We start from the raw sequence: 27,973 nt of genomic DNA, 5'->3' as shown, positions 1-27,973 counted from the left end.
AGATCATTCTAAACACTGCGAGTGGGATTATAGATCATTCTAAACACTGAGAGTGGGATTATAGATCATTCTAAACACAGAGTGGGATTATAGATCATTCTAAACACAGAGAGGGATTATAGATCATTCTAAACACTGAGAGTGGGATTATAGATCATTCTAAACACTGAGAGTGGGATTATAGATCATTCTAAACACAGAGAGGGATTATAGATCATTCTAAACACAGAGAGGGATTATAGATCATTCTAAACACAGAGAGGGATTATAGATCATTCTAAACACTGAGAGTGGGATTATAGATCATTCTAAACACTGAGAGTGGGATTATAAATCATTCTAAACACAGAGAGGGATTATAGATCATTCTAAACACAGAGAGGGATTATAGATCATTCTAAACACAGAGTGGGATTATAGATCATTCTAAACACTGAGAGTGGGATTATAGATCATTCTAAACACTGAGAGTGGGATTATAGATCATTCTAAACACAGAGAGGGATTATAGATCATTCTAAACACTGAGAGTGGGATTATAGATCATTCTAAACACTGAGAGTGGGATTATAGATCATTCTAAACACAGAGAGGGATTATAGATCATTCTAAACACTGAGAGTGGGATTATAGATCATTCTAAACACTGAGAGTGGGATTATAGATCATTCTAAACACTGAGAGGGATTATAGATCATTCTAAACACAGAGAGGGATTATAGATCATTCTAAACACTGAGAGTGGGATTATAGATCATTCTAAACACTGAGAGTGGGATTATAAATCATTCTAAACACAGAGAGGGATTATAGATCATTCTAAACACAGAGAGGGATTATAGATCATTCTAAACACAGAGTGGGATTATAGATCATTCTAAACACTGAGAGTGGGATTATAGATCATTCTAAACACTGAGAGTGGGATTATAGATCATTCTAAACACAGAGTGGGATTATAGATCATTCTAAACACTGAGAGTGGGATTATAGATCATTCTAAACACAGAGTGGGATTATAGATCATTCTAAACACAGAGGGATTATAGATCATTCTAAACACAGAGAGGGATTATAGATCATTCTAAACACTGAGAGTGGGATTATAAATCATTCTAAACACAGAGAGTGGGATTATAAATCATTCTAAACACTGAGAGTGGGATTATAAATCATTCTAAACACAGAGTGGGATTATAGATCATTCTAAACACTGAGAGTGGGATTATAGATCATTCTAAACACTGAGAGTGGGATTATAAATCATTCTAAACACTGAGAGTGGGATTATAAATCATTCTAAACACAGAGTGGGATTATAGATCATTCTAAACACAGAGAGGGATTATAAATCATTCTAAACACAGAGAGTGGGATTATAAATCATTCTAAACACTGAGAGTGGGATTATAAATCATTCTAAACACTGAGAGTGGGATTATAAATCATTCTAAACACTGAGAGTGGGATTATAAATCATTCTAAACACTGAGAGTGGGATTATAAATCATTCTAAACACAGAGTGGGATTATAGATCATTCTAAACACAGAGAGGGATTATAAATCATTCTAAACACAGAGAGGGATTATAGATCATTCTAAACACAGAGAGGGATTATAGATCATTCTAAACACTGAGAGTGGGATTATAGATCATTCTAAACACTGAGAGTGGGATTATAGATCATTCTAAACACTGAGAGTGGGATTATAGATCATTCTAAACACTGAGAGTGGGATTATAAATCATTCTAAACACAGAGTGGGATTATAGATCATTCTAAACACAGAGAGGGATTATAGATCATTCTAAACACTGAGAGTGGGATTATAGATCATTCTAAACACTGAGAGTGGGATTATAGATCATTCTAAACACAGAGAGGGATTATAAATCATTCTAAACACAGAGTGGGATTATAGATCATTCTAAACACAGAGAGGGATTATAGATCATTCTAAACACAGAGTGGGATTATAGATCATTCTAAACACTGAGAGTGGGATTATAGATCATTCTAAACACAGAGAGGGATTATAAATCATTCTAAACACAGAGAGGGATTATATATCATTCTAAACACAGAGTGGGATTATAGATCATTCTAAACACAGAGTGGGATTATAAATCATTCTAAACACTGAGAGTGGGATTATAGATCATTCTAAACACAGAGTGGGATTATAGATCATTCTAAACACAGAGAGGGATTATAAATCATTCTAAACACAGAGTGGGATTATAGATCATTCTAAACACAGAGAGGGATTATAGATCATTCTAAACACAGAGTGGGATTATAGATCATTCTAAACACTGAGAGTGGGATTATAGATCATTCTAAACACAGAGAGGGATTATAAATCATTCTAAACACAGAGAGGGATTATATATCATTCTAAACACAGAGTGGGATTATAGATCATTCTAAACACTGAGAGTGGGATTATAGATCATTCTAAACACAGAGAGGGATTATAGATCATTCTAAACACAGAGAGGGATTATATATCATTCTAAACACAGAGTGGGATTATAGATCATTCTAAACACTGAGAGTGGGATTATAGATCATTCTAAACACAGAGAGGGATTATAGATCATTCTAAACACTGAGAGTGGGATTATAGATCATTCTAAACACTGAGAGTGGGATTATAGATCATTCTAAACACTGAGAGTGGGATTATAGATCATTCTAAACTGAGAGTGGGATTATAGATCATTCTAAACACAGAGAGGGATTATAGATCATTCTAAACACAGAGAGGGATTATAGATCATTCTAAACACAGAGTGGGATTATAGATCATTCTAAACACTGAGAGTGGGATTATAGATCATTCTAAACACTGAGAGTGGGATTATAGATCAATCTAAACACAGAGAGGGATTATAGATCATTCTAAACACAGAGTGGGATTATAAATCATTCTAAACACAGAGAGGGATTATAGATCATTCTAAACACAGAGGGATTATAGATCATTCTAAACACAGAGAGGGATTATAGATCATTCTAAACACTGAGAGTGGGATTATAGATCATTCTAAACACTGAGAGTGGGATTATAGATCATTCTAAACACAGAGTGGGATTATAGATCATTCTAAACACTGAGAGTGGGATTATAGATCATTCTAAACACAGAGTGGGATTATAGATCATTCTAAACACTGAGAGTGGGATTATAGATCATTCTAAACACAGAGAGGGATTATAGATCATTCTAAACACAGAGAAGGATTATAGATCATTCTAAACACAGAGTGGGATTATAGATCATTCTAAACACAGAGAGGGATTATAGATCATTCTAAACACAGAGTGGGATTATAGATCATTCTAAACACTGAGAGTGGGATTATAGATCATTCTAAACACTGAGAGTGGGATTATAGATCATTCTAAACACAGAGAGGGATTATAAATCATTCTAAACACTGAGAGTGGGATTATAAATCATTCTAAACACTGAGAGTGGGATTATAGATCATTCTAAACACTGAGAGTGGGATTATAGATCAATCTAAACACAGAGAGGGATTATAGATCATTCTAAACACAGAGTGGGATTATAAATCATTCTAAACACAGAGAGGGATTATAGATCATTCTAAACACAGAGGGATTATAGATCATTCTAAACACAGAGAGGGATTATAGATCATTCTAAACACTGAGAGTGGGATTATAGATCATTCTAAACACTGAGAGTGGGATTATAGATCATTCTAAACACAGAGTGGGATTATAGATCATTCTAAACACTGAGAGTGGGATTATAGATCATTCTAAACACAGAGTGGGATTATAGATCATTCTAAACACTGAGAGTGGGATTATAGATCATTCTAAACACAGAGAGGGATTATAGATCATTCTAAACACAGAGAAGGATTATAGATCATTCTAAACACAGAGTGGGATTATAGATCATTCTAAACACAGAGAGGGATTATAGATCATTCTAAACACAGAGTGGGATTATAGATCATTCTAAACACTGAGAGTGGGATTATAGATCATTCTAAACACTGAGAGTGGGATTATAGATCATTCTAAACACAGAGAGGGATTATAAATCATTCTAAACACTGAGAGTGGGATTATAAATCATTCTAAACACTGAGAGTGGGATTATAGATCATTCTAAACACTGAGAGTGGGATTATAGATCATTCTAAACACTGAGAGTGGGATTATAGATCATTCTAAACACAGAGAGGGATTATAGATCATTCTAAACACTGAGAGTGGGATTATAGATCATTCTAAACACAGAGTGGGATTATAGATCATTCTAAACACTGAGAGTGGGATTATAGATCATTCTAAACACTGCGAGTGGGATTATAGATCATTCTAAACACTGAGAGTGGGATTATAGATCATTCTGAACACTGAGAGTGGGATTATAGATCATTCTAAACACTGAGAGTGGGATTATAGATCATTCTAAACACAGAGTGGGATTATAGATCATTCTAAACACTGAGAGTGGGATTATAGATCATTCTAAACACAGAGTGGGATTATAGATCATTCTAAACACAGAGTGGGATTATAGATCATTCTAAACACTGAGAGTGGGATTATAGATCATTCTAAACACAGAGTGGGATTATAGATCATTCTAAACACAGAGTGGGATTATAGATCATTCTAAACACTGAGAGTGGGATTATAGATCATTCTAAACACTGAGAGTGGGATTATAGATCATTCTAAACACAGAGAGGGATTATAGATCATTCTAAACACAGAGTGGGATTATAAATCATTCTAAACACTGAGAGTGGGATTATAAATCATTCTAAACACAGAGAGTGGGATTATAAATCATTCTAAACACAGAGAGTGGGATTATAAATCATTCTAAACACAGAGAGTGGGATTATAGATCATTATAAACACAGAGTGGGATTATAGATCATTATAAACACAGAGTGGGATTATAAATCATTATAAACACAGAGTGGGATTATAAATCATTATAAACACAGAGTGGGATTATAAATCATTCTAAACACTGAGAGTGGGATTATAAATCACTATAAACACAGAGTGGGATTATAAATCATTATAAACACAGAGTGGGATTATAAATCATTATAAACACAGAGTGGGATTATAAATCATTATAAACACAGAGTGGGATTATAAATCATTACTGTTCTGTAAGTGTACTGTGTGGTCAGTGATCAGTGGTCAGTGTGTAAACAGGAACTTGTATGAACATCATTATAGTTAGTTATTAACAGTTCAGTGAGATTTTAAACAGTTTAATATACAGTGTTAGCAGTAGATTAAGTAGTAGATTATGTGTGTGTGTGTGTGTGTGTGTTTTAGGAACTCATATGTGAGGCTCAGACACCTCTGTACGAACACCTGGGTCCACAGCACCAACCAGCCCATAGACAAAGAGGAGGAGAAACCTGTCATGCTCAGGGTGAGTGTGTGTGTGAGTGAGTGTGTGAATGTGTATTTGTGTGTGTGTATGTGTGTGAGAGAGAGAGAGAGAGAGTGGGTGAGTGTGTGTGAGTGTGTGTGTGTGAATGTGTATTTGTGTGTATGTGTGTTTGTGTGTGTATGTGTGTGTGAGAGAGAGAGACAGTGGGTGAGTGTTTGTATGTGTGTGTGAGTGGGTGAGTCTGTGTGTGTGTGTGTGAGTGTGTGTGTGTGGGTGAGTGTGTGTGTGAGTGTGTGTGTGTTTGTGAGTGGGTGAGTGTGTGTGTGAGTGGGTGAGTGTGTGTGAGTGTGTGTGTGTGTGTAAGTGTGTGTGTGTGTGTGTGAGTGTGTGTGTGTGTAAGTGTGTGTGTGTGTGTGTGTGTGTGTGAGTGTGTGTGTGAGTGTGTGTGAGTGTGTGTGTGTCTGTGAGTAAGTGAGTGTGTGTGTGAATGTGTATTTGTGTGTGTGTGAGTGTGTGAGTGTGTGTGTGTAAGTGAGTGGGTGTGTGAATGTGTATTTGTGTGTGTGTGTATGTGTGTGTGTGTGTAAGTGAGTGGGTGTGTGAATGTGTATTTGTGTGTGTGTGTTTGTGTGTGTGTGTGTGTGTGTGTGAGAGAGAGAGAGAGACAGTGGGTGAGTGTTTGTATGTGTGTGTGAGTGGGTGAGTTTGTGTGTGTGTGAGTGGGTGAGTTTGTGTGTGTGTGAGTGGGTGAGTCTGTGTGTGTGTGTGTGAGTGGGTGAGTCTGTGTGTGTGTGTGTGTGAGTGGGTGAGTCTGTGTGTGTGTGTGTGAGTGGGTGAGTTAATGTGTATTTGTGTGTGTGTGTGTATGAGAGAGAGAGTAGGTGAGTGTGTGTATTTGTTTGTGTGTGTGTGTGTGTGAGACAGAGTGGGTGTGTGTGTATGTGTGTGTGAGTGTGTGTGTGAGTGGGTGAGTTTGTGTGTGTGTGAGTGTGTGTGAGTGTGTGTGTGTGTGAGAGAGAGTGGGTGTGTGTGTGTGTACAGAAGGACAGACGGGTGTGTGAATAGATGGACAGACAGTGTGTGTGTTTGTGAGTGGTTGAGTGTGTGTGTGTGTGTGAGTGGGTGTGTGTGTGTATGTGTGTGTGAGTGGGTGAGTTTGTGTGTGTGTGAGTGTGTGTGTGTGTGTGAGTGTGTGTGTGTGTAAGTGTGTGTGTGTGAGAGAGAGAGACAGTGGGTGAGTGTTTGTATGTGTGTGTGAGTGGGTGAGTTTGTGTGTGTGTGTGAGTGGGTGAGTCTGTGTGTGTGTGTGTGTGTGTGAGTGGGTGAGTCTGTGTGTGTGTGTGTGTGTGAGTGGGTGAGTCTGTGTGTGTGTGTGTGAGTGGGTGAGTCTGTGTGTGTGTGTGTGTGTGTGTGTGTGAGTGGGTGAGTCTGTGTGTGTGTGTGTGTGTGTGTGAGTGGGTGAGTCTGTGTGTGTGTGTGTGTGTGAGTGGGTGAGTCTGTGTGTGTGTGTGTGAGTGGGTGAGTCTGTGTGTGTGTGTGTGTGTGTGAGTGGGTGAGTCTGTGTGTGTGTGTGTGTGTGTGTGTGAGTGGGTGAGTCTGTGTGTGTGTGTGTGAGTGGGTGAGTTAATGTGTATTTGTGTGTGTGTGTGTGTGTGTGTATGAGAGAGAGAGTAGGTGAGTGTGTGTATTTGTTTGTGTGTGTGTGTGTGTGTGTGTGAGAGAGTGGGTGGGTGTGTGTGTGTGTACAGAAGGACAGACGGGTGTGTGAATAGATGGACAGACAGTGTGTGTGTGTGTGTGAGTGGGTGAGCGTGTGTGTGTGTGTGTGTGTGTTTGTGAGTGGTTGAGTGTGTGTGTGTGTGAGTGGGTGTGTGTGTATGTGTGTGTGAGTGTGTGTGTGAGTGGGTGAGTTTGTGTGTGTGAGTGTGTGTGTGTGTGAGTGGGTGAGTTTGTGTGTGTGTGAGTGTGTGTGTGTGTGAGTGGGTGAGTGTGTGAGTGTGTGTGTGTCCTATCACATGTTAGTGTGAAGTCAGTGTGAACTGTTCACCAGGACAGCTTTCCACTACACCACTTCAGGAGTGAAATCCCTGGACTGTAATGGAGCTGCTTATTAAAGAGACCTGTGTTTTATTTTTTTCCCTCAGATAGGGACGTCTCCCCTGAAGGAGGACAAGGAAGCGTTCGCTATAGTGCCTGTGTCTCCAGCCGAGGTCCGGGATCTGGATTTTGCCAACGATGCCAGTAAAGTTCTAGCCTCCATCGCTGGCAAACTGGAGAAGGGCACCATCACCCAGAATGAGAGGAGGTACACACTCCACTTCCTGTCTGTCCATCTGTACACACGCCCGTCTGTCCTCCTGTACACACGCCCATCTGTCCTCCTGTACACACGCCCGTCTGTCCTCCTGTACACACGCCCGTCTGTCCTCCTGTACACACGCCCGTCTGTCCATCTGTACACACGCCCGTCTGTCCTGCTGTACACACGCCCGTCTGTCCATCTGTACACACGCCCGTCTGTCCTCCTGTACACACGCCCATCTGTCCTCCTGTACACACGCCCGTCTGTCCTCCTGTACACACGCCCGTCTGTCCTCCTGTACACACGCCCATCTGTCCATCTGTACACACGCCCGTCTGTCCTCCTGTACACACGCCCGTCTGTCCATCTGTATACACGCCCGTCTGTCCTCCTGTACACACGCCCGTCTGTCCTCCTGTACACACGCCCGTCTGTCCTCCTGTACACACGCCCGTCTGTCCTCCTGTACACACGCCCGTCTGTCCTCCTGTACACACGCCTGTCTGTCCATCTGTACACACGCCCGTCTGTCCTCCTGTACACACGCCTGTCTGTCCTCCTGTACACACGCCCGTCTGTCCTCCTGTACACACGCCCATCTGTCCTCCTGTACACACGCCCGTCTGTCCTCCTGTACACACGCCCGTCTGTCCTCCTGTACACACGCCCGTCTGTCCTCCTGTACACACGCCTGTCTGTCCATCTGTACACACGCCCGTCTGTCCTCCTGTACACACGCCCATCTGTCCATCTGTACACACGCCCGTCTGTCCTCCTGTACACACGCCCATCTGTCCTCCTGTACACACGCCCATCTGTCCTCCTGTACACACGCCCATCTGTCCTCCTGTACACACGCCCGTCTGTCCTCCTGTACACACGCCCGTCTGTCCTCCTGTACACACGCCCATCTGTCCATCTGTACACACGCCCGTCTGTCCTCCTGTACACACGCCCATCTGTCCATCTGTACACACGCCCGTCTGTCCATCTGTACACACACCCGTCTGTCCTCCTGTACACACGCCCATCTGTTCTTCTGTACACACGCCCGTCTGTCCTCCTGTACACACGCCCGTCTGTCCATCTGTACACACGCCCGTCTGTCCTCCTGTACACACGCCCGTCTGTCCTCCTGTACACACGCCCATCTGTCCTCCTGTACACACGCCCGTCTGTTCTTCTGTACACACGCCCGGCTGTCCTCCTGTACACACGCCCATCTGTCCATCTGTACACACACCCGTCTGTCCATCTGTACACACGCCCGTCTGTCCTCCTGTACACACGCCCATCTGTACACACGCCCGTCTGTCCTCCTGTACACACGCCCGTCTGTCCTCCTGTACACACGCCCATCTGTCCATCTGTACACACGCCCGTCTGTCCATCTGTACACACGCCCATCTGTCCTGCTGTACACACGCCCATCTGTCCATCTGTACACACGCCCATCTGTCCTCCTGTACACACGCCCATCTGTCCATCTGTACACACGCCCATCTGTCCATCTGTACACACCCTCAGGGCTGTGACGAAGCTGCTGGAGGACCTGGTGTATTTTGTGGTGGACATTCCCAATAGTGCCCAGGACGTGCTGGAGATCACAGTGAACAAACCAAACAGAGAGAGACAGAAACTCATGAGAGAGCAGAACATCCTCAAACAGGTACACACACACACACTCCGCACCTCACACAAGTACACACACACACACTCCGCACCTCACACAAGTACACACACACACTCCACATCTCACACAGGTACACACACACACACTCCACACCTCACACAGGTACACACACACACACACTCCACACCTCACACAGGTACACACACACACACTCCACACCTCACACAGGTACACACACACTCCACATCTCACACAGGTACACACACACACACTCCACACCTCACACAGGTACACACACACACACTCCACATCTCACACAGGTACACACACACACTCCACACCTCACACAGGTACACACACACACACACTCCACACCTCACACAGGTACACACACACACACTCCACATCTCACACAGGTACACACACACACACTCCACACCTCACACAGGTACACACACACACACACTCCACACCTCACACAGGTACACACACACACACTCCACACCTCACACAGGTACACACACACTCCACACCTCACACAGGTACACACACACACTCCACACCTCACACAGGTACACACACACACACACTCCACATCTCACACAGGTACACACACACACACACTCCACACCTCACACAGGTACACACACACACACACTCCACACCTCACACAGGTACACACACACACGCACACACACACACACACTCCACACCTCACACAGGTACACACACACTCCACACGTCACACAGGTACACACACACACACACTCCACATCTCACACAGGTACACACACACACACACACACACTCCACACCTCACACAGGTACACACACACACGCACACACACACACACACTCCACACCTCACACAGGTACACACACACACTCCACACCTCACACAGGTACACACACACACTCCACACCTCACACAGGTTCACACACACACATTCCGCACCTCACACAGGTACACACACACACACACACTCCACATCTCACACAGGTACACACACACACACTCCACACCTCACACAGGTACACACACACACTCCACACCTCACACAGGTACACGCACACACACACACACCTCACACAGGTACACACACACGCACACACACACTCCACACCTCACACAGGTACACACACACACACACTCCACACCTCACACAGGTACACACACACACACGCACACACACACACACGCACTCCACACGTCACACAGGTACACACACACACACACTCCACATCTCACACAGGTACACACACACACACACACACACTCCACACCTCACACAGGTACACACACACACACACACTCCACATCTCACACAGGTACACACACACACACACTCCACACCTCACACAGGTACACACACACACACGCACACACACACACACACACTCCACACCTCACACAGGTACACACACACACACTCCACATCTCACACAGGTACACACACACACACACACTCCGCACCTCACACAGGTACACACACTCCACACCTCACACAGGTACACACACACACACACTCCACACCTCACACAGGTACACACACACACACACACACACGCACTCCACACCTCACACAGGTACACACACACACACACTCCACACCTCACACAGGTACACACACACACACACACACACGCACTCCACACCTCACACAGGTACACACACACACACACTCCACACCTCACACAGGTACACACACACACACACACACACACACTCCACATCTCACACAGGTACACACACACACACACTCCACACCTCACACAGGTACACACACACACACACACACACGCACTCCACACCTCACACAGGTACACACACACACACACTCCACACCTCACACAGGTACACACACACACTCCACACCTCACACAGGTACACACACACACACACACTCCACACCTCACACAGGTACACACACACACACACACACACACACTCCACACCTCACACAGGTACACACACACACACACACACACGCACTCCACACCTCACACAGGTACACACACACACACACACTCCACACCTCACACAGGTACACACACACTCCACACCTCACACAGGTACACACACACACACACACACATACACTCCACACCTCACACAGGTACACACACACACACACACACACACTCCACACCTCACACAGGTACACACACACACTCCACACCTCACACAGGTACACACACACGCACACACACACACACCTCACACAGGTACACACACACGCACACACACACTCCACACCTCACACAGGTACACACACACACACTCCACACCTCACACAGGTACACACACACACACACGCACACACACACGCACTCCACACCTCACACAGGTAGACACACACACACACACAGACTCCACATCTCACACAGGTACACACACACACACACACACACACTCCGCACCTCACACAGGTACACACACACACACACTCCACATCTCACACAGGTACACACACACACACACTCCACACCTCACACAGGTACACACACACACACTCCACATCTCACACAGGTACACACACACACACTCCACACCTCACACAGGTACACACACACACACTCCGCACCTCACACAGGTACACACACACACACACTCCACATCTCACACAGGTACACACACACACACACACTCCACACCTCACACAGGTACACACACACACACTCCACACCTCCCACAGGTACACACACACACACACACACTCCACATCTCACACAGGTACACACACACACACACTCCACACCTCACACAGGTACACACACACACACACTCCACATCTCACACAGGTACACACACACACACACTCCACATCTCACACAGGTACACACACACACACACTCCACACCTCACACAGGTACACACACACTCCGCACCTCACACAGGTACACACACACACTCCACATCTCACACAGGTACACACACACACACACTCCACACCTCACACAGGTACACACACACACACTCCACACCTCACACAGGTACACACACACACACACACACACTCCACACCTCACACAGGTACACACATACACTCCACACCTCACACAGGTACACACACACACACATTCCACATCTCACACAGGTACACACACACACACACTCCACACCTCACACAGGTACACACACACACACTCCACACCTCACACAGGTACACACACACACTCCACATCTCACACAGGTACACACACACACACACTCCACACCTCACACAGGTACACACACACACACACACTCCACACCTCACACAGGTACACACACACACGCACTCCACACCTCACATAGGTACACACACACACTCCACATCTCACACAGGTACACACACACACACACTCCACACCTCACACAGGTACACACACACACACACACTCCGCACCTCACACAGGTACACACACACACACACACTCCGCACCTCACACAGGTACACACACACACACTCCACATCTCACACAGGTACACACACACACACACTCCACACCTCACACAGGTACACACACACACACACACTCCACACCTCACACAGGTACACACACACACACTCCACATCTCACACAGGTACACACACACACTCCACACCTCACACAGGTACACACACACACACTCCGCACCTCACACAGGTACACACACACACACTCCACATCTCACACAGGTACACACACACACACACACTCCGCACCTCACACAGGTACACACACACACACACACACACTCCGCACCTCACACAGGTACACACACACACACTCCACATCTCACACAGGTACACACACACACACACTCCACACCTCACACAGGTACACACACACACACACACTCCACACCTCACACAGGTACACACACACACACTCCACATCTCACACAGGTACACACACACACTCCACACCTCACACAGGTACACACACACACACTCCGCACCTCACACAGGTACACACACACACACTCCGCACCTCACACAGGTACACACACACACACACTCCACATCTCACACAGGTACACACACACACACTCCACATCTCACACAGGTACACACACACACACTCACATCTCACACAGGTACACACACACACACACTCCACACCTCACACAGGTACACACACACACTCCACACCTCACACAGGTACACACACACACACACTCCACACCTCACACAGGTACACACACACACTCCACACCTCACACAGGTACACACACACACACACACACACACTCCACACCTCACACAGGTACACACACACACACGCACGCCACACCTCACACAGGTACACACATACACTCCACACCTCACACAGGTACACACACACACACACTGCACATTTTCACACAGGTACACACACACACACACTCCACACCTCACACAGGTACACACACACGCACACACACACACACACACACCTCACACAGGTACACACACACACTCCACACCTCACACAGGTACACACACACACACTCCACATCTCACACAGGTTCACACACACACTCCACACCTCACACAAGTACACACACACACACACTCCACATCTCACACAGGTTCACACACACACACACCTCACACAGGTACACACACACACACACTCCACACCTCACACAGGTACACACACACACTCCACACCTCACACAGGTACACACACACACTCCACACCTCACACAGGTACACACACACACACACACACTCCACACCTCACACAGGTACACACACACACACACACACTCCACACCTCACACAGGTACACACACACACACACACTCCACACCTCACACAGGTACACACACACACACACACTCCACACCTCACACAGGTACACACACACACACACACTCCACACCTCACACAGGTACACACACACACACACACACACACCTCACACAGGTACACACGCACGCACACACACACTCCACATCTCACACAGGTACACACACACACACTCCACACCTCACACAGGTACACACACACACACTCCACAGCTCACACAGGTACACACACACACACACACACTCCACACCTCACACAGGTACACACACACACACACACTCCACACCTCACACAGGTACACACACACACACACACTCCACACCTCACACAGGTACACACACACACACTCCACACCTCACACAGGTACACACACACACACTCCACACCTCACACAGGTACACACACACACACTCCACACCTCACACAGGTACACACACACACACACTCCACACCTCACACAGGTACACACACACACACTCCACACCTCACACAGGTACACACACACACACATTCCACACCTCACACAGGTACACAAACACACACCTCACACAGGTACACACACACACATACACTCCACACCTCACACAGGTACACACACACATTCCACACCTCACACAGGTACACACACACACACCTCACACAGGTACACACACACACACACACTCCACACCTCACACAGGTACACACACACACACTCCACACCTCACACAGGTACACACACACACACTCCACACCTCACACAGGTACACACACACACTCCACACCTCACACAGGTACACACACACACACACTCCACACCTCACACAGGTACACACACACACACTCCACACCTCACACAGGTACACACACACACACATTCCACACCTCACACAGGTACACACACACACACCTCACACAGGTACACACACACACATACACTCCACACCTCACACAGGTACACACACACACTCCACACCTCACACAGGTACACACACACACACTCCACACCTCACACAGGTACACACACACACACATTCCACACCTCACACAGGTACACACACACACACATTCCACACCTCACACAGGTACACACACACACACCTCACACAGGTACACACACACACATACACTCCACACCTCACACAGGTACACACACATACTCCACACCTCACACAGGTACACACACACACACACACTCCACACCTCACACAGGTACACACACACACACACACACACTCCACACCTCACATAGGTACACACACACTCTCCACATCTCACACAGGTACACACACACACATACACTCCACAGCTCACACAGGTACACACACACACTCCACACCTCACACAGGTACACACACACACACACACTCCACATCTCACACAGGTACACACACACACTCCACAGCTCACACAGGTACACACACACACACTCCACACCTCACACAGGTACACACACACACACTCCACAGCTTACACAGGTACACACACACTCCACACCTCACACAGGTACACACACACACACATTCCACACTTCACACAGGTACACACACACACACATTCCACACCTCACACAGGTACACACACACACACATTCCACACCTCACACAGGTACACACACACACACATTCCACACCTCACACAGGTACACACACACACACCTCACACAGGTACACACACACACATACACTCCACACCTCACACAGGTACACACACACACTCCACACCTCACACAGGTACACACACACACTCCACACCTCACACAGGTACACACACACACACACACTCCACACCTCACACAGGTACACACACACACACACTCCACACCTCACACAGGTACACACACACACACTCCACACCTCACACAGGTACACACACACACACTCCACACCTCACACAGGTACACACACACACACTCCACACCTCACACAGGTACACACACACACACACTCCACACCTCACACAGGTACACACACACACACACTCCACACCTCACACAGGTACACACACACACACTCCACATCTCACACAGATACACACACACACTCCACACCTCACACAGGTACACACACACACACATTCCACACCTCACACAGGTACACACACACACACATTCCACACCTCACACAGGTACACACACACACACATTCCACACCTCACACAGGTACACACACACACATACACTCCACACCTCACACAGGTACACACACACACTCCACACCTCACACAGGTACACACACACACACACACTCCACACCTCACACAGGTACACACACACACACATTCCACACCTCACACAGGTACACACACACACACATTCCACACCTCACACAGGTACACACACACACACACACTCCACACCTCACACAGGTACACACACACACATACACTCCACACCTCACACAGGTACACACACACACTCCACACCTCACACAGGTACACACACACACACACACTCCACACCTCACACAGGTACACACACACACTCCACACCTCACACAGGTACACACACACACACACACTCCACACCTCACACAGGTACACACACACACACACACTCCACACCTCACATAGGTACACACACACTCTCCACACCTCACACAGGTACACACACACACACTCCACACCTCACACAGGTACACACACACACACTCCACATCTCACACAGGTACACACACACACTCCACACCTCACACAGGTACACACACACACACACACACACACACTCCACACCTCACACAGGTACACACACACACTCCACACCTCACACAGGTTCACACACACACATTCCGCACCTCACACAGGTACACACACTCCACATCTCACACAGGTACACACACACACACACACACTCCACACCTCACATAGGTACACACACACTCTCCACACCTCACACAGGTACACACACACACTCCACACCTCACACAGGTACACACACACACTCCACACCTCACACAGGTACACACACACACACTCCACACCTCACATAGGTACACACACACTCTCCACACCTCACACAGGTACACACACACACTCCACACCTCACACAGGTACACACACACACTCCACACCTCACACAGGTACACACACACACACTCCACATCTCACACAGGTACACACACACACACACTCCACACCTCACACAGGTACACACACACACACACTCCACACCTCACACAGGTACACACACACACTCCACACCTCACACAGGTACACACACACTCTCCACACCTCACACAGGTACACACACACACACACTCCACACCTCACACAGGTACACACACACACACTCCACATCTCACACAGGTACACACACACACTCCACACCTCACACAGGTACACACACACACACACACACACACTCCACACCTCACACAGGTACACACACACACTCCACACCTCACACAGGTTCACACACACACATTCCGCACCTCACACAGGTACACACACTCCACACCTCACACAGGTACACACACACACACTCCACATCTCACACAGGTACACACACACACACACACACTCCACACCTCACACAGGTACACACACACACACACTCCACATCTCACACAAGTACATACACACACACACACTCCACACCTCATACAGGTACACACACACACTCCACACCTCACACAGGTACACACACACACACATTCCACACCTCACACAGGTACACACACACACATTCCACACTTCACACAGGTACACACACACATACACTCCACACCTCACACAGGTACACACACACACTCCACACCTCACACAGGTACACACACACACATACACTCCACACCTCACACAGGTACACACACACACTCCACACCTCACACAGGTACACACACACACTCCACACCTCACACAAGTACACACACACACTCCACACCTCACATAGGTACACACACACTCTCCACACCTCACACAGGTACACACACACACACTCCACACCTCACACAGGTACACACACACACACTCCACATCTCACACAGGTACACACACACACTCCACACCTCACACAGGTACACACACACACGCACACACACACACACACTCCACACCTCACACAGGTACACACACACTCCACACCTCACACAGGTACACACACACACACGCACACACACACACACGCACTCCACACCTCACACAGGTACACACACACACTCCACACCTCACACAGGTACACACACACACACGCACACACACACACACGCACTCCACACCTCACACACGCACACACACACACTCCACACCTCACACACGCACACACACTCCACAGCTCACACAGGTACACACACACACTCCACACCTCACACAGGTACACACACACACACACACTCCACATCTCACACAGGTACACACACACACACTCCACACCTCACACAGGTACACACACACACTCCACACCTCACACAGGTACACGCACACACACACACACCTCACACAGGTACACACACACGCACACACACACTCCACACCTCACACAGGTACACACACACACACACTCCACACCTCACACAGGTACACACACACACACACTCCACACGTCACACAGGTACACACACACACACACTCCACATCTCACACAGGTACACACACACACACACTCCACACCTCACACAGGTACACACACACACACACACTCCACATCTCACACAGGTACACACACACACACACTCCACACCTCACACAGGTACACACACACACACGCACACACACACACACACACTCCACACCTCACACAGGTACACACACACACACTCCACATCTCACACAGGTACACACACACACACACACTCCGCACCTCACACAGGTACACACACTCCACACCTCACACAGGTACACACACACACACACTCCACACCTCACACAGGTACACACACACACACACACACACGCACTCCACACCTCACAGGTACACACACACACACACTCCACACCTCACACAGGTACACACACACACACACACACACACGCACTCCACACCTCACACAGGTACACACACACACACACTCCACACCTCACACAGGTACACACACACACACACACACACACACTCCACATCTCACACAGGTACACACACACACACACTCCACACCTCACACAGGTACACACACACACACACACACACACACTCCACACCTCACACAGGTACACACACACACACACTCCACACCTCACACAGGTACACACACACACTCCACACCTCACACAGGTACACACACACACACACACTCCACACCTCACACAGGTACACACACACACACACACACATACACTCCACACCTCACACAGGTACACACACACACACACACACACACGCACTCCACACCTCACACAGGTACACACACACACACACACTCCACACCTCACACAGGTACACACACACTCCACACCTCACACAGGTACACACACACACACACACACACACATACACTCCACACCTCACACAGGTACACACACACACACACACACACACTCCACACCTCACACAGGTACACACACACACTCCACACCTCACACAGGTACACACACACGCACACACACACACACCTCACACAGGTACACACACACGCACACACACACTCCACACCTCACACAGGTACACACACACACACTCCACACCTCACACAGGTACACACACACACACACGCACACACACACGCACTCCACACCTCACACAGGTAGACACACACACACACACACACTCCACACCTCACACAGGTACACACACACACACACGCACACACACACAGACTCCACATCTCACACAGGTACACACACACACACACACACACTCCGCACCTCACACAGGTACACACACACACACACTCCACATCTCACACAGGTACACACACACACACACTCCACACCTCACACAGGTACACACACACACACTCCACATCTCACACAGGTACACACACACACACTCCACATCTCACACAGGTACACACACACACACTCCACACCTCACACAAGTACACACACACACACACTCCACATCTCACACAGGTACACACACACACACACTCCACACCTCACACAGGTACACACACACACACTCCACACCTCACACAGGTACACACACACACACACACACTCCACATCTCACACAGGTACACACACACACTCCACACCTCACACAGGTACACACACACACACACTCCACATCTCACACAGGTACACACACACACACACTCCACACCTCACACAGGTACACACACACACACACACACACACTCCACACCTCACACAGGTACACACACACACACACACACTCCACACCTCACACAGGTACACACACACACACATTCCACATCTCACACAGGTACACACACACACACACTCCACACCTCACACAGGTACACACACACACACTCCACATCTCACACAGGTACACACACACACACTCCACACCTCACACAGGTACACACACACACACTCCGCACCTCACACAGGTACACACACACACACACTCTACATCTCACACAGGTACACACACACACACTCCACACCTCACACAGGTACACACACACACACTCCACACCTCACACAGGTACACACACACACACACACACTCCACATCTCACACAGGTACACACACACACACTCCGCACCTCACACAGGTACACACACACACACACTCCACATCTCACACAGGTACACACACACACACACTCCACACCTCACACAGGTACACACACACACACACTCCACATCTCACACAGGTACACACACACACACTCCACACCTCACACAGGTACACACACACACTCCGCACCTCACACAGGTACACACACACACACACTCCACATCTCACACAGGTACACACACACACACACACACTCCACACCTCACACAGGTACACACACACACTCCGCACCTCACACAGGTACACACACACACACACTCCACATCTCACACAGGTACACACACACACACACTCCACACCTCACACAGGTACACACACACACACTCCACACCTCACACAGGTACACACACACACTCCACATCTCACACAGGTACACACACACACACACTCCACACCTCACACAGGTACACACACACACACACACTCCACACCTCACACAGGTACACACACACACGCACTCCACACCTCACATAGGTACACACACACACTCCACATCTCACACAGGTACACACACACACACACTCCACACCTCACACAGGTACACACACACACACACACTCCGCACCTCACACAGGTACACACACACACACACACTCCGCACCTCACACAGGTACACACACACACACTCCACATCTCACACAGGTACACACACACACACTCCACATCTCACACAGGTACACACACACACACACACTCCACACCTCACACAGGTACACACACACACACTCCACATCTCACACAGGTACACACACACACTCCACACCTCACACAGGTACACACACACACACTCCGCACCTCACACAGGTACACACACACACACTCCACATCTCACACAGGTACACACACACACACACACACTCCGCACCTCACACAGGTACACACACACACACACACACACTCCGCACCTCACACAGGTACACACACACACACTCCACATCTCACACAGGTACACACACACACACACTCCTCACCTCACACAGGTACACACACACACACACACTCCACACCTCACACAGGTACACACACACACACTCCACATCTCACACAGGTACACACACACACTCCACACCTCACACAGGTACACACACACACACTCCGCACCTCACACAGGTACACACACACACACTCCGCACCTCACACAGGTACACACACACACACTCCACATCTCACACAGGTACACACACACACACTCCACATCTCACACAGGTACACACACACACACTCCACATCTCACACAGGTACACACACACACACACTCCACACCTCACACAGGTTCACACACACACTCCACATCTCACACAGGTACACACACACACACTCCACACCTCACACAGGTACACACACACACTCCACACCTCACACAGGTACACACACACACACACACACACTCCACACCTCACACAGGTACACACATACACTCCACACCTCACACAGGTACACACACACACACACTCCACACCTCACATAGGTACACACACACACACACTGCACATTTTCACACAGGTACACACACACACACACTCCACACCTCACACAGGTACACACACACGCACACACACACACACACACACCTCACACAGGTACACACACACACTCCACACCTCACACAGGTACACACACACACACTCCACATCTCACACAGGTTCACACACACACTCCACACCTCACACAAGTACACACACACACACACTCCACATCTCACACAGGTTCACACACACACACACACACCTCACACAGGTACACACACACACACACTCCACATCTCACACAGGTACACACACACACACTCCACACCTCACACAGGTACACACACACACACTCCACACCTCACACAGGTACACACACACACACACACACTCCACACCTCACACAGGTACACACACACACACACACACACACTCCACACCTCACACAGGTACACACATACACTCCACACCTCACACAGGTACACACACACACACTCCACACCTCACACAGGTACACACACACACACACTCCACACCTCACACAGGTACATACACACACACACACACACACCTCACACAGGTACACACGCACGCACACACACACTCCACATCTCACACAGGTACACACACACACACTCCACACCTCACACAGGTACACACACACACACTCCACAGCTCACACAGGTACACACACACACACACACACTCCACACCTCACACAGGTACACACACACACACACACTCCACACCTCACACAGGTACACACACACACACACACTCCACACCTCACACAGGTACACACACACACACTCCACACCTCACACAGGTACACACACACACACTCCACACCTCACACAGGTACACACACACACTCCACACCTCACACAGGTACACACACACACACACTCCACACCTCACACAGGTACACACACACACACTCCACACCTCACACAGGTACACACACACACACATTCCACACCTCACACAGGTACACACACACACACCTCACACAGGTACACACACACACATACACTCCACACCTCACACAGGTACACACACACATTCCACACCTCACACAGGTACACACACACACACCTCACACAGGTACACACACACACACACACTCCACACCTCACACAGGTACACACACACACACTCCACACCTCACACAGGTACACACACACACACTCCACACCTCACACAGGTACACACACACACTCCACACCTCACACAGGTACACACACACACACACTCCACACCTCACACAGGTACACACACACACACTCCACACCTCACACAGGTACACACACACACACATTCCACACCTCACACAGGTACACACACACACACCTCACACAGGTACACACACACACATACACTCCACACCTCACACAGGTACACACACACACTCCACACCTCACACAGGTACACACACACACACTCCACACCTCACACAGGTACACACACACACACATTCCACACCTCACACAGGTACACACACACACACATTCCACACCTCACACAGGTACACACACACACACCTCACACAGGTACACACACTCCACACCTCAGACAGGTACAGACACACACACTCCACACCTCACACAGGTACACACACTCCACACCTCACACAGGTACACACACACACACATTCCACACCTCACACAGGTACACACAGTACACTACTCCAATTTTTCTGTAACCCAGAGGAAATCGTATTTTCCCATTGAACCTTTGTTCCTCATCTCTGATGTTTCTCTTGGTTTGATCAGATCTTTAAGCTCCTGCAGGCTCCATTCACTGACAGTGGTGATGGTCCCATGCTGCGATTGGAGGAGCTGGCAGACCAACGCCACGCCCCCTTCCGCCACATTTGCCGCCTCTGCTACAGAGTTCTGCGTCATTCTCAGCAGGACTATCGCAAAAACCAGGTACCACCAGCATTTCACCAGGCTTTTCAACATTCTGTTAAGCTGTCTCAGAGGCTCCGCCCACAACCGCTAAAATTCTTAGTCTCAGTCTCAGAGGCTCTGCCCATAACTGCTAACATTCTTTTAGTCTGTCTCAGAGGCTCCACCCACAACAGCTAAGATTCTTTTAGTCTTAGTCTCAGAAGCTCCGCCTATAATCGCTAACATTCTATTAGTCTTAGTCTCAGAGGCTCCGCCCACAACGTTTAACGTTCTTTTAGTCTCAGTCTCAGAGGCTCTGCCCACAAAGTCTATCATTCTTCTAGTCTCTGTCTTAGTAACTGTTTGTTAGAAGTTGTTAAAAGCACTGTATAGTAAATAAACTGTGTGTGTGTGTGTGTGTGTGTGTGTCTGTGTGTAGGAGTACATAGCGAAGCAGTTCCGCTTCATGCAGAAGCAGATTGGTTATGATGTTTTAGCAGAGGACACCATCACAGCTCTGCTCCACAACAACCGCAAACTGCTGGAGAAACACATCACTGCTGCTGAGATCGACACCTTCGTCAGTCTGGTCCGCAAGAACAGAGAGCCCAGGTGTGTGTGTGTGTGTGTGCATGTGTGTGTGTGTGTGTCACCACCACTGTAGCTCTCACCTGTGTGAATCTGTGTGTTCAGGTTCCTGGATTATTTATCTGACCTGTGTGTATCCATGAACAAATCCATTCCTGTGACTCAGGAGCTCATCTGTACCGCAGTGTTGGATCCGGCCAACTCCGACATCCTCATTGAGACCAAGTACACAACATACACACAACAACTACACAACATCCACACTACACTACACAACATCCACACAAACACTACACAACATCCACACAACTACACAACATCCACACTACACTACACAACATCCACACAAACACTATACAACATCTACACAACATCCACACTACACTACACAACATCCACACAAACACTATACAACATCCACACAAACACTACACAACATCCACACAACTACACAACATCCACACAAACACTATACAACATCCACACAAACACTACACAACATCCACACAACTACACAACATCCACACTACACTACACAACATCCACACTACACAACATCCACACTACACTACACAACATCCACACAAACACTACACAACATCCACACAACTACACAACATCCACACTACACTACACAACATCCACACAAACACTATACAACATCCACACAACTACACAACATCCACACTACACTACACAACATCCACACAAACACTACACAACATCCACACAACTACACAACATCCACACTACACTACACAACATCCACACAAACACTATACAACATCCACACAACTACACAACATCAACACTACACTACACAACATCCACACTACACTACACAACATCCACACAAACACTATACAACATCCACACAACTACACAACATCCACACTACACTACACAACATCCACACAAACACTACACAACATCCACACAAACACTACACAACATACACACAACAACTACACAACATCCACACTACACTACACAACATCCACACAACAACTACACAACATCCACACAAACACTACACAACATACACACAACAACTACACAACATACACACTACACTACACAACATCCACACAAACACTACACAACATACACACAAACACTACACAACATACAACAACTACACAACATCCACACAAACACTACACAACATCCACACTACACTACACAACATCCACACAAACACTACACAACATCCACACAAACACTACACAACATACACACAACAACTACACAACATCCACACTACACTACACAACATCCACACAAACACTACACAACATCCACACAAACACTACACAACATACACACTACACTACACAACATCCACACAAACACTACACAACATCCACACAAACACTACACAACATCCACACTACACTACACAACATCCACACAAACACTATACAACATCCACACAACTACACAACATCCACACTACACTACACAACATCCACACAAACACTACACAACATCCACACAACAACTACACAACATCCACACTACACTACACAACATCCACACAAACACTATACAACATCCACACAACTACACAACATCCACACAACTACACAACATCCACACTACACTACACAACATCCACACTACACTACACAACATCCACACAAACACTACACAACATCCACACAAACACTACACAACATACACACAACAACTACACAACATCCACACAAACACTACACAACATCCACACTACACTACACAACATCCACACAAACACTACACAACATCCACACAACAACTACACAACATCCACACAACAACTACACAACATCCACACAAACACTACACAACATCCACACTACACTACACAACATCCACACAAACACTACACAACATCCACACAAACACTATACAACATCCACACAACTACACAACATCCACACAACTACACAACATCCACACTACACTACACAACATCCACACTACACTACACAACATCCACACAAACACTACACAACATCCACACAAACACTACACAACATACACACAACAACTACACAACATCCACACAAACACTACACAACATCCACACTACACTACACAACATCCACACAAACACTACACAACATCCACACAACAACTACACAACATCCACACTACACTACACAACATCCACACAAACACTACACAACATCCACACAAACACTACACAACATACACACAACAACTACACAACATACACACTACACTACACAACATCCACACAAACACTACACAACATCCACACAAACACTACACAACATCCACACTACACTACACAACATCCACACAAACACTATACAACATCCACACAACTACACAACATCCACACAAACACTACACAACATCCACACTACACTACACAACATCCACACAAACACTACACAACATCCACACAACAACTACACAACATCCACACAAACACTACACAACATACACACAACAATTACACAACATCCACACTACACTACACAACATCCACACAAACACTACACAACATACACACAACAACTACACAACATCCACACTACACTACACAACATCCACACTACACTACACAACATCCACACAAACACTACACAACATACACACAACAACTACACAACATCCACACTACACAACATCCACACAAACACTACACAACATACACACAACAACTACACAACATCCACACAAACACTACACAACATCCACACAAACAATACACAACATCCACACAACAACTACACAACATCCACACAAACACTACACAACATACAAACACTACACAACATCCACACAAACACTACACAACATACACACAACAACTACACAACATCCACACTACACAACATCCACACAAACACTACACAACATACACACAACAACTGCACAACATACACAACATACACACAAACACTACACAGCATCCACACAACAACTACACAACATACACACAACTATACAAACACTACACTACACAACATCCACACAAACACTACACAAACACTACACTACACAACATACAAACACTACACAACATCCACACAACAACTACACAACATACACACAACTACACAAACACTACACTACACAACATCCACACAAACACTACACAACATACACACAACTACACAAACACTACACAACATACACACAAACACTACACAACATCCACACAAACACTACACAACATACACACAACAACTACACAAACACTATACTACACAACATACATACAAACACTATACAACATCCACACAAACACTACACAACATACACACAACAACTACACAA

At 47.4% G+C, this 27,973-nt stretch overlaps 1 protein-coding gene across 6 annotated transcripts in view; it reads left to right on the top strand.

Annotated features, from left to right (window-relative positions):
- The window catches only part of itpr1a (inositol 1,4,5-trisphosphate receptor, type 1a), a 163,761-nt gene that overhangs the window by 58,517 nt on the left and 77,271 nt on the right, over positions 1 to 27,973 (top strand). For all 6 annotated transcript variants that reach the window (XR_009206065.1, XM_058403087.1, XM_058403086.1 and 3 more), the window contains exons 13-18: positions 5,356 to 5,455; positions 7,561 to 7,721; positions 9,246 to 9,387; positions 23,972 to 24,130; positions 24,531 to 24,703; positions 24,785 to 24,904. Coding sequence is in view for 5 of the 6 variants with exons in the window: in XM_058403087.1 (XP_058259070.1) it covers positions 5,356 to 5,455; positions 7,561 to 7,721; positions 9,246 to 9,387; positions 23,972 to 24,130; positions 24,531 to 24,703; positions 24,785 to 24,904 (855 nt within the window). In the remaining variant the exon portion in view is untranslated. The remainder of the gene's footprint in view (positions 1 to 5,355; positions 5,456 to 7,560; positions 7,722 to 9,245; positions 9,388 to 23,971; positions 24,131 to 24,530; positions 24,704 to 24,784; positions 24,905 to 27,973) is intronic.

This window comes from Hemibagrus wyckioides, linkage group LG11, assembly GCF_019097595.1.
Source record: "Hemibagrus wyckioides isolate EC202008001 linkage group LG11, SWU_Hwy_1.0, whole genome shotgun sequence".
Lineage (NCBI taxonomy): Eukaryota > Metazoa > Chordata > Actinopteri > Siluriformes > Bagridae > Hemibagrus > Hemibagrus wyckioides.
The sequence above is the reverse complement of the archived record's forward strand: the minus strand, read 5'-3'. Positions and strand labels throughout refer to the sequence as shown.